Below are 11,628 nucleotides of genomic sequence, written 5' to 3'. Positions count from 1 at the left end.
AGAGTTCAAGCCCCATGACTGACCAAAAAAAAGAAGAAAGAAAAAAAAAAGCAAGAGTACTATTTGAAAAGAAAAAGGAGGGCAGGCTGGGAAGGTGGCTCAGTGGTAGAGCGCTTGCCTTGCATGCCAGAGGCCCTGGGTTTGATTCCTCAGCACCACATAAGCAAAAAGAAAAAAGCTGGAAGTGGCGCTGTGGCTCAAGTGGTAGAGCGCTAGCCTTGAGCTGAAGAGCTGAGGGACAGCGCCCAGGCCTAGAGTTCAGGCCCCACGACCGGACCAAAAAGAAAAAGAAAAAGGAGGGCAGTGACTGGAGGAGAAGGAAGACAAGAGAGGGTAATAGGTGGATAAACCCAATGGAGGTACATTATACACATACAATAAGTGTCATGATGAGAACCATTAAAATGTATAAGTTAATAAAATAATTTAACCTGAAAAATATTCTCTTATCAGTTCTAGATTTGTATTTTTTTTCCAGGGCTAAGGACCGAACCCAGGGCCTTGCACGTGCCGGGCAGGTGCCCTTCTGCTGTGCTAAACCCCAGCCCCTAGATTTGTATTGATATGACAAAATACCTCTGTGATTAGTTAGAGTAACCATAGAACATAATTCTACTCATATGCTTAACATGTTTTGTAATATTGTAAGTGTATGCATTATAATTACATATTACAAATACAGTATCTATATCAATAATATATAACTGTTATATGGTAGATATATAGATACCACTTATAACAAGTTTGCCATGTTAATTATATCTTCATGAAAAAGGAAAACAAAAAGGAAATTTCTTTTCTGTTGTCATTTTGTTTGCTTGCTTGTTTTACACTACTGCAGATAAAAGCCAGGGCCTTGCACATGTTAGGCAACTGTTCTACCACTTAACAACAAGCCTTCATTAGTAATGGCTTTTTGGTTCATTTTTTTCATTTAGGGATATTTCTCCTTCAAAAGAATAAAGAAAATAGCAAGATATGCTCTTTAATTTTATAGTACTTTGTTTTGATATTGCATTTAGAATAACTGACCATGTGCTTTAAGGATAATTTTATCTGTCATTTTGTTAACATAAAGACTGTTAGTGAACAATATTTGCATTCTAATTACTACCATGTGATTTTACTTTTATGTATCTAACTGAATGTGTTCGATTTGATAAGGGCACGTGCTATTAAAACATCTAGAGTCATTGTTCATAGATTGAGTTTGTGTTACAGGTAAAGTCAACCTTACTTGAGCATTGTTATTATTTCTATACAGAGACACAGTTATGCATCAAAACAGAAAAAAATTATGATTCTATAGTTTGAATCTGAAATGTCCCTCAAAGGCCCAAGGGTTAAGGGCTTAGTCCCACCACGTGGCACTTTTGGACGTAGTGTAACCTTTAAACTGTGGAGACTACACAGATGCCTTGGGGCACTGGGGGATATTGCCTCAAAGAACACTGTGTGCCAGCGCACTGGTGGCTCACACCTACAAGCCTTGCTACTCAGAAGGCTGAGATCTGGGCTCTGTGGTTCAAAGTCAGCCAAGGAAGGAAAGTCTAGGAGATTCTTATCTCCAATTAACTACCAATAAACCAGAGCTGGAACTGTGGCTCAAGTGGTAGAGTGTTAGTTTTAAACACAAAAGCTCTGGGACAGCACCCCCAGGCCCTAAGTTCAAGTCCCAAGACTGGCACCCACATTAAAAAACAAACAACAACAACTACAAAATGTGGGTCCTTGGTCACTTTCTATCTCTTTAAACCCTGCCTTACTGCAATCCCAAATGCAACAGGCCAATTAATTATGAACCAAAGCCTCCAAAATGATGAGCTACACTGAATCTTTCCTCTTGAAAGTAGTATTTTGTTGAAGTAATGGAGAGCAGATTAGTACTTATGAGAATGTAAATGTTTTATTTTATTTTATTTTTGTCAGTCATGGAGCTTGAACTCTGAGCCTGGGTGCTGTCCCACAGCTCTTCAGCTCACGGTTAGGACTCTACCACTTGCACCACAGCGCCACTTCCGGTTTTCTGATAGTTAATTGGAAATAAGAGTCTCACGGACTTTCTTGCCTGGGTTGGCTTTGAACTGTGATCAGCCTCCTGAGTGGCTAGGATTACAGACATGAGCCACTGGCACCCGGCAACGTAAATGGTTTATATATTAATATATTATACGCACGTGCGTATGTTTTCACCTTTCAAACACATTGCTCAGATAATGCAGTAAAATACTTCTGTTTATAAAACTTTCCGGGTAACAATCATTTTTCTTTTCCTAAAATCTTAAAATATTTAATCAAACATTTTCTAGCCAGGGGGTGCTGAGGGCTCATACCTATAATCCTATCTACTCAGGAAGCTGAAATTTGAGGATTGTGGTCCCAAGCCAATCCAGGCAGGAAAGTTCATGAAACTTAAGCACCACAAAAGCCAGAACTGGAGCTGTGGCTCAAGTGGTAGAGCACTAGCCTTGGGAAAAATTGCTCAGGAACAGCATCTAGTCCCAGAGTCCAAGCCCCAGGACTGGTACAAAAAAAATCTTTTCTGTATCCAAAATTGTCACTTTTAAGAGAAAAGCATATGCCGGGTGCTAGTGGCTCACACAGGTAATCCTATCTACTTGGGAGGCTTATATCTGAGGATCACTGTTCGAAGCTAGCCCAGGCGGGAAAGTCTGTGAGACTCTAATCTCCAATAAACTACTCAGAAAAAGTTGGAAGTGGCACTGTGGCTTAAGTGGTAGAGTGCTAGCCTTAAACAACAACAAAAAGTGAACCCAAGGAAAGTGTCCAGGCCCAGAGTTCAAAAAAGAAAAGAGAGAAAAGCATGAAAGTTCTCTGTAGGATATTCTAAATATTGATGCATGTTGAGCAAGTCTATCTCTGTGATCAAGGAAGTTCTCATGATTATAATGTCAAAGAACCATAAAGAGGCTTGCTTATGTACCATTCTGGAAACAACTGGATAAAGATATAATCTAAGAAACAGGGAGCCAGGCACTGGTGACTCAAACCTGTAATCCTAACCACTCAGAAGTTGAGATCTGAGAATCTCAGTTCAAAGCCAGCCCCTGTCCTTGAGATTCTTATCTCCAATTAGCTACCAGAAAATGGGAAGTAGTACTATGGCTCAAAGTGGTAGAATGCCAACAATGAGCAAAAAAACTCAGGGACAGCACCCAGGTCCTGAGTTCAAGCCCCATGACCAAAATAAATTTTTTAATAGAAACATGGAAAGGATTAAAAACTGACACAGACTTAAGAGGTAAAAGTAAAATGACTCAATGATGTGGTCGTTATATAGAAAATTGAGGAGCTATTTCCTCCTTTCAGATGACAACAATAGTAATAATCACACTAACAAGAATTAGAGGATGAAGGGGAGGGGGAGGGAATGAAGACACAAAGGTAGCACATGTAGTGGTATGTGACCCATTTAACCGCACTCTTCAGGACTGAAGTGCTCATTCCTCCATCTCTTGAGGATACTGACAGCTATGTTTCTTTCTCACAAATTACTCTTGGCTGAAAAGAATTGACTAACTGAAAGTGCATTCCATTACCAGAAGGCAGCTTGTGTTCAATGACTGGTGTAGGAGCATACAATACCTGCTTCTTTTCTCCTAATCTGGGATATCTCAAACTGAGTCCATTGTGGAGTCCCTAATGATTTGCTGTGACTGCATCATTTCTGAACATCTTCCTCTGTTCATTTCTTCTTCCTTGGTTTCTCCAGAGGTGTTGAACCCTAAGCCACTCCACGATAAACATTTTCAGGAATATCTCCACTTCATAATTACATTCCTGGAAAAATCAACTGGAAACATTACTTGTGTGTTGCTAAGTATATGTCAAGTTTCTGTTGTATTTTACTACACATTTAATCCTCACAATATGCTATGCTCACTTTTACAGGTGAGAATGCTGAAATGTGAAAGAGATAAGGAACTTGTACAAAGTCTTGCATTCTATGTCAGAGAGAGACAGAATTTGTACCAGGCCCTATGTATCTAGAAACATTCTTTTTTGTTTTGGGGGGGGGGGGGTCCGGTCGTAGGGCCTGAACTCTGGGCCTGGGCGCTGTCCCTCAGCTCTTCAGCTCAAGGCTAGCGCTCTACCACTTGAACCACAGTGCCACTTCCGGCTTTTGTCTTATGTGGTGCTGAGGAATCGAACCCAGGGCCTCGAGCATGCAAGGCAAATGCTCTACCACTGAGCCACCTTCCCAGCCCCTCTAGAAACATTCTTATAACCACTGGTCTGTAATGGCTTTAAACCTTGATTTCATGGAGTTTGGTTTTTGAGAGTTTTTCTGTGCTTATTAGGCAGGCACTCTATCCCTAAAACCACACCTTCAACCCAAGAGTTGTTTGTTTGTTTTTTAGGTAACAGACTGCTTGGCTCAACGTAATTTTGTTTGAAAATGACCTTTCTTTTTATAAGAATATCAATAAAGAACTATTCTGTTAAAAATTAGAATTTCTTCCCAATCTGACTCCCATAGATTTATAATACAAGAATTAAAGTAGCTGAGTTCCCATGCTTAAACCTGTAATCCTAGCTACTCAAGAGGCTGACGTATAAAGGTCTCATTTCAAAGCAAGCACAATCAGGAAAGTCCTTGAGACGCTTATCTCCAATTAACCACAAAAAGCCAGAAGTGAAGCAGTGGAAGTGGTTGAGCATAAAAACTCAGAACAGTGCCAGGCGCTGGTGGCTCACGCCTGTAATCCTAGCTACTCAGGAGGCTGAGATCTGAGGATCGCGGTTCAAAGCCAGCCCGGGCAGGAGAGACCGTGAGACTCCTATCTCCAATAAACCACCAGAAAACCGGAAGTGGCGCTGTAGCTCAAGTGGTAGAGCGCTCGCCTTGAGCTGAAGAGCTGAGGGACAGTGCCCAAGCCCAGAGTTCAAGCCCCATGACCGACCAAAAAAAAAAAAAAAAACTCAGAACAGTGCCCAGGCCCAGAGTTCAAGCCCCAGAACAGGCAAATTTTTAATTAATTAATCAATTAATTAGTCTTCTCAACTAAGTCATACCTAGGTACCAGTGGCTCACACCTGCAATCCAAGCTACTCAAGAAGCTGAGATCTGATGATCTTGGTTGCAAGCCAGCCAGGCAGGAAAATCCATAAGACTCTTATCTCCAATTAACCACCAAAAAAAATCTGGAAGTGAAGCTGTGGCTCAAGTGGTAGAGTGCCAGTCTTGAACAAAAAAACTCAGAAACAATGCCCAGGCCTTTAGTTCAAACCCCAGGAATGGCACGCACACACACACACACACACACACACACACACACACACACACCTGAGTCATATCCTTCCACTCCCTGGTTCAAAAATCCTTCATGCCCCCATCTAACTCATAATCAAAGTAAAATTCTCATATGGTAGAATTAACTTTTTGTTCAAAATCTGTTATTCAACTACTAAGTCCATCCCTACATTCCCTCCCTGTGGGAATCTTATACTTACCACCCCATTGACAGAAAGCTTGGCCACATGACTTGCTTTTGCCAATGGAGTATGACACAATATGTCTGAGCAGAAGCTTTAATTCCACTATGGTTCTCTTATCTATGATGCCACAGATTTCCTGATATGTGCTACTCCTTTAGGCTGATTGCCTAAATGAACACAATATAAACAGAATCACATAAAAACCATGGAAAACATATAAAATGAGCTAAATTTTTGTTGGACTCACTGAATTTGGGAGATTTATGTTTAAATCACAGTATAGAGAAAAGGCTGGCTTACATCTCTTTTTTTTTTGTTTGTTTTTGTTTTATTTATTTATTTTTTTCTGGTCATGGGCCCTGAACTCTGGGCCTAGGCACTGTCCCTCAGCTCTTCAACTCAAGGCTAGCACTCTACCACTTGAGCCATAGCGCCACTTCCGGCTTTTTCCTTTTTGCTTATGTGGTGCTGGGGAATCGAACCCAGGGCCTCAGGCATGCAAGGCAAGCACTCTACCACTGAGCCACCTTCCCAGCCCCTGGCTTACATCTCTTATGGCATGCAAAACCCCTCACCCTTCGATCTTTGATTTCATTTCCTACCAGCATTCATAAAGAGTGAAATCCAGATTAAATCAGTTTACCGCATGATTGTATCAAGGGACCAATCTGCTCCCCGCCCCCCACACTCACATCTTCTCCATTTCAAACACCCCAGGAATTAAATATGATGTCTCTACTAAGCTCCCAGGTGACTTTTCTACTCAATGTATTATGGCACTTAAAACAACATAATAAAAATGCTAGTTTAAATAATCTCTCCCATTGCTGAGAATGTGGCTTAGTAGTCGAGGGCTTGCCTAGAATGCATGAAGCCCTGGGTTCGATTCCTCAGTACCACATAGAAAAAAAGGTGGAAATGGCACTGTGGCTGAAGTGGCAGAGTGCTAGCCTTGAGCAAAGAAGCTCTGGGACAGTGCTCGGGCCCTGAGTTCAAGCCCCAGGACTAGCAAAAACAGTAATCTTCCCCACACCTTCCTCAGTCCCTGAGTTCTAGAGTAATTGCTATATTTTATAATACCTGTGTTACCAGAATGCACCTGTATTCTAATTGCACAAAAGAAAGTTAATTATTATTATGCTTGATTTATTACACTTTTATTTTTCATCACATTTTAGTACAGCAAAGCAAATACAGATAAACATCAGTATTCTTTACACAATAGCACACAAGAAGGGAAGCCAGCCACAACAACTTACAGTGCTTTTTGGATTTGTTGCTATATTTGCTTGTTTGTTTAACATCTGAGGCTAGATAGATCACTTTGCTGCTGAAGTTTTTCAAGCTTTCACAGAAAAGCCTACATCTATAGCTATATGCTATATATTCTCTTCCAGATAATGCAACAAGATGGAAAGATTACCAAAACATTTTATAACACGATCAAAATTCATACCAAAACACAACAGAGACAGCAAGTAGTCAATCACATTTACCTTACTAGACAGTATACTAAAACAATTGAAACTTTTCAAGATACTGAACAACTAAATATGAAAAGACTTAAGTGGAGCTGGAACACAAATATCAAATACAATATATACCCCCATACACAGCCTAATACATAAGACCCAGGGCTCTAGGCCCAACTTTGCAAAGCCTCTCTGACCACCACACATCACTCTATCGGAAGTTGTGAACCAGGAATTGCCGATGCCCGGCATCAGCTCTGTTGGCCTCATCTTCCAATGCCTCTCTGTACTGTTCTGGCCACTCCTGTGGATCCTTTCGATGGATTCTGGCCACGTATCGCAGGGCTTTCATCTTGGAGGTTTCCAAGCGTGCTCTAGGGCCCCATACAAAATCATATTGCACTGGATCACTGTCAGGAACCCGTAAACTGTCTATGTAGCGCTGACTCAAATACCTACAGGTAATCGCATGCTTTCTTCCACTTTGAACCCCTAAGCCCCTCAGGAAGGCCCACACTGCAGACTCTCTGGCATGGTTGCCCATGATGAAGATGAAGCTTAGCACTTGCATCAAGAAATTGTTGCCAGGCCTGTTTGGACTGTCCATGATCTCTTCAGTATCTTCCATTTCTCTTCGGTTGTACAGAGTATAGGAGTGATTCCGGGGGTCAAGCACCACTAGCTCTGTCCCATACACGTGGTTCAGGGTGCGAGCAGCACGATTCAGAAGATCAGGAAACACTTTGCTGCATTCTCGGCCAATGTAGTACAGAATTCCTTTCTTTGGTATGGGCAGCTTAGTCGCATCCATAAGCAGAAATAGCTGCACCAGCTTCCTTGACTTGCTCTCCAATCTTGACTCAGGCCAGGAATGTGGAGCATATTTGGAGGAATAGCCAGAAATATCTGCATCATGAATTGCTATCTCTGCAGCAGCTTCTTCAAAATAGGGCCTCCTATAGTGATGGACAGCTGGCCAATCACCAGCAGCAGCTCTGATAGCTTCTTCTTCCACAGCCTCATGGTATTGCTCTGGCCAATCTCTAGGATCTTTGTTATAGATCTTAGCCATGAACTTCAGAATTTTCATCTTGGTGGTTTCCACATGGGATCGTGGGCCCCAGAAAAACTCATACTCCACTGGTGAACAGTCAGTGATTGGCCTGTAGTCCAAGTAACGCTGCCACACAAACTCTACAGACAGAAGTCTCTTTGGGTTCCCAAAAATGGAAAGCCTCCTCTCACGCTGCACCCCCAGCCGCCAGAGCATCTCCCAAATCTCAGCCTCCCTGGCCTGGTTGCCATTTAGGAGTATTTGTCCTAAGATCAGCATCAGGAGGCCCATCTTTGGCCCATTTGGGCGATCCTCTAACCCATCAAAAGGTACAGGTCCTAGTTTATTGAGCAAGATGTAGGTGCGGTCCTCAGGGTCAAGCTCTTTCAGTTCAAACCTAAAAATGCACTCCAGATGGGCTGCTGCTCGTCTGAGGATCTCAGGGAACTGACTGCGATATTCTTTAACAATAAAGTCCCTCATTTCCGATTCCCTGATTGGATACTTGCTCTGGTCCTTCACCAACAAAAACTGCAACAACTCAGCTACATTGTGCTCCATGGGATCCTGGGGCTTTAAAGTGAGGACGACCTGGCCCGTACCGAGACCCATTATGGTGATGCAGTTGGAATTCTCACGGTCTCTCAGGACCTGGAACCCCAGAGGGCCTTCTGCACCGTTGGAGATCCTGTTCATACGAGGGCTTGCCTTGGAGGAGTTCGGGCCCATAGCACTCAAGCTCAACAATGCATCAGGGTTTTCACAGGCAGTGGGCATCCCGGAAATGCTGGGGTCCTCAGCAGCAGTGGGCATCCGGGAGGTGCACGGGACCTCCTCAGGGATATGAGACGCATAGTTATGCCGGCCTTCACCACAGGGAGGCAGTGCGCAGGACTCCAGCGCCTCACAATCGCCGGGCAGCAAGAAGGCGCTGGGACCCTCACCCGAGGGGGATGCCACTGACGGTATCAGGCCCTCATGGGGGATGCGCAGCACGCAGATGCCCCGACTTTCACAGCCAGAAGGCAGTGCGCAGGTGCTCAGTCCCTCACTACCAGTGGGCGGCATGGAACTGCTTCGACCCTCACCGGTGGGGGGCTGCACAGAGGCGCTGGATCCCTCACAGGCGGTGGGCAGCACAGCACTGCTGGGGTCCTCACCGGAAGGGGGCGGCATACGGATGCCGGATCCCTCGGAATCGGTGGACAGCACGGAGATGCTCAGGCCTTCACCAGGGGTGAGAGGCATGGAGGAGCTGGGGCCCTCTTGGGAGGAGGGCGGCACGTTGATGCCGGGACTTTCAGCATCGGTGGGCGGCTCAGAAGTGTTCAGGCCCTCACCAAGGGTGGGAGGCACGGAGAAGCTCCGGCCATCCCCGGAGGGAGGAGGCACACTGATGCCTACTGCCTTGGAACCGGTGGGCGACACGGAGGTGCTGGGACCCTCACCGGACGGGAACGGCACGGAAGGGCTCAGACCCTCACAGACAGTGGGATGTTCAGGGGCGCTAGAGCCCTCAGAGGCAGTGGGTGGCACCGAGGAGCTTGGGCCCTGGGAGGCGGTGATTGACATGGCGCCACTCAACGCATCCGAGACGGTAGGTGGCCCGGAGATGCCAGGGCACTCACTGGGGGTGGGCAGCTCGGAGGTATTCGGCCCCTCGGAGATGGAGATCTGCCCAGATGCGCTTGAGCTCTCAGCGGCAGGGAGCAGCACAAAGGTACTCGGGCCCTCCCCGGAGGTGGGCGGCACCGAGGTCCCAGGGCCCTCAGAGGCGTTGAAGCCCTGGAGGATCTGAGGCTCGTTGGGACCCTGGGGCCCGTCTGGGCCCGTCACGGCAGCGGAGAGATCAGGGGCGTTAGGGGCCTGCATTTCACCCCACCTGCCATTCTGCGCAGTGGCCCTTGCACAGCGGCGGCGGCGGCGGCGCGAATTCTGGCTTACCAGCGACATGGTCCTGTCGACCGGCGAGTAGCAGCAGACACCAACAGGCCCGCGATCTAGCAGAAAGAGGAGGTGGGTAGGTGCCCCGGCACAGAACTGCGGTTAGCTGCCAGAAACAAAGCTCTAAGCAACTAACTGGAGCCGAAATGAGAGGTGATGGAGAAGAAGGAAGGTGCGTACTGGCCAACAGCGAACGCCTAGTATCAGTATACTCGCATCTCACACCCCGCCTTCTGCCGCAGTCCGCGCAGGCGCAGTCGGGCTCTGCGACAAGGCGACCCCGCCCAGCCCAGCCCCTCCCGTGGGTTTGCAAAAGTGGACGTGGTGATTCTGCACCAAAAGCTGCGCACTGGCTGGAGGGAGACGGTGGTATGGGGAGACAAGGAGCTTGCAGCAGATGGGTAGAGAACAAAGAGGAAATAGTACCGACTTCTCAGAGTGCCTATTAGAAGGCTTCCAAACAAAGTGGCAGGTACTAAAAATAAATAAATAAGATGATCAGATTGATTAGCTCATATTCTTGGATTTGCTTCTTAGAACTGTTTCAGGAAAAATGTGAACGGTCTCTGGAAGAGTGCAGCCATTTCTAGCCCTGTCTCCTCTATCACTTGATCCATTTAGATCTTTAATAGCACCTTTTCTACTGCTGTTAGCTAGGAAAATCTCTTCTCTAGAAGGTCTGAATGACCTGGTATTTAGTCTTAATTAAAAATTCTACAGCAAGCTTGAAATTTTTACCATGCCCAGTCTTCTCCCTTACCAATACAAAAGAAAACAACCTGCCCATCATATAAGATGATGCTAAGCAAAATAAACCCCAAGATAGGAACACAAGAGGTTTTCTTTGTTGCTGTTGTTTTTGATGCACTTATAATTTAATGTGATTTTTTTGTTTCTTTTGCATGTTCTTCCCCCATGGTATAACCCATGTTTTCAGTGTATTTGATGCCAGTGCCCTGCATCTTGTATATACATTTTTATAATTTGGGGAGGGGAAGGAAAATAACAAAATGCTGAAATAAGAATACAGGTCGACCCATTGTAGCAATGAAATGTACAAGACACGATGTTGAAAACGAACTTTACAAGCTTCAGAGGGAGGGAGGAGTTGGGGAGGTAAGGAGGGAAGGGATGGTAGGGGAAAAACAAAGGAGGTAACAATGCTCGATAGGAAATGTACTCATTACCTTACTCGTGTATCTGTAACCCCTTTGTACAGTATCTTTACAATAAAAATATATATTTAAAAAAACAAACGAAAAAATATTTTCACAATAAAAAAGAAAAGGCACTAACACTGAAACACTTGCTTAATCTCCTCATTCTCCAATCTCCCACCCATTTAATAAAGCTATTGTGAGAGTTAAACAAGACACTGAGTGTTAATAATTGTTATCTATGCTGTTTCAGTCAGATATTATTCTACTGTTTGAGCAGATCCAAACAATAAACCCTGGTCCTTTATACAGAGTTAACTCCTTCTCTTCAAGGAGCTGATAATGTACAAGTAGAATCAAACAGACATAAAATAAATCAAGATTTTCTACAAGTTTGTATAGAGTATAGTGGAAAGGGCATGGTCAGGACTACCTGTAGCCCTACAAAAGCTTCCTAGAAGATTTGGTGTTTTTTAAAAACATGAATTAGAAAAATGACTATCAGTGGCATTTTTTCAAGTACTAGTTTCCTGGTGTCCAT

The 11,628-nt window shown here is 44.7% G+C and overlaps 1 protein-coding gene across 1 annotated transcript; it reads right to left on the bottom strand.

Moving 5' to 3' along the window:
• Positions 1–6,625: 6,625 nt before the first annotated feature.
• On the bottom strand, positions 6,626–9,939 carry Magee1 (MAGE family member E1). The gene has a single exon (XM_042668693.1). The coding sequence runs from the start codon at positions 9,937–9,939 to the stop codon at positions 7,144–7,146; it is 2,796 nt and encodes a 931-aa protein (XP_042524627.1). The 3' UTR covers positions 6,626–7,143.
• Between the last annotated feature and the right edge of the window lie 1,689 nt (positions 9,940–11,628).

The sequence above is a fragment of the Dipodomys spectabilis genome, unplaced genomic scaffold, assembly GCF_019054845.1.
Source record: "Dipodomys spectabilis isolate Male_0828 unplaced genomic scaffold, ASM1905484v1 ptg000468l, whole genome shotgun sequence".
Classification (NCBI taxonomy): domain Eukaryota; kingdom Metazoa; phylum Chordata; class Mammalia; order Rodentia; family Heteromyidae; genus Dipodomys; species Dipodomys spectabilis.
Note: the sequence above shows the minus strand (reverse complement) of the source record. Positions and strands in the feature narration are given on the sequence as shown.

What these genes read in the sequence shown, in the direction of transcription:
- Magee1 (XM_042668693.1), bottom strand. Translation starts at nt 9,939, where the DNA reads ATGTCGCTGGTAAGCCAGAATTCGCGCCGCCGCCGCCGCCGCTGTGCA.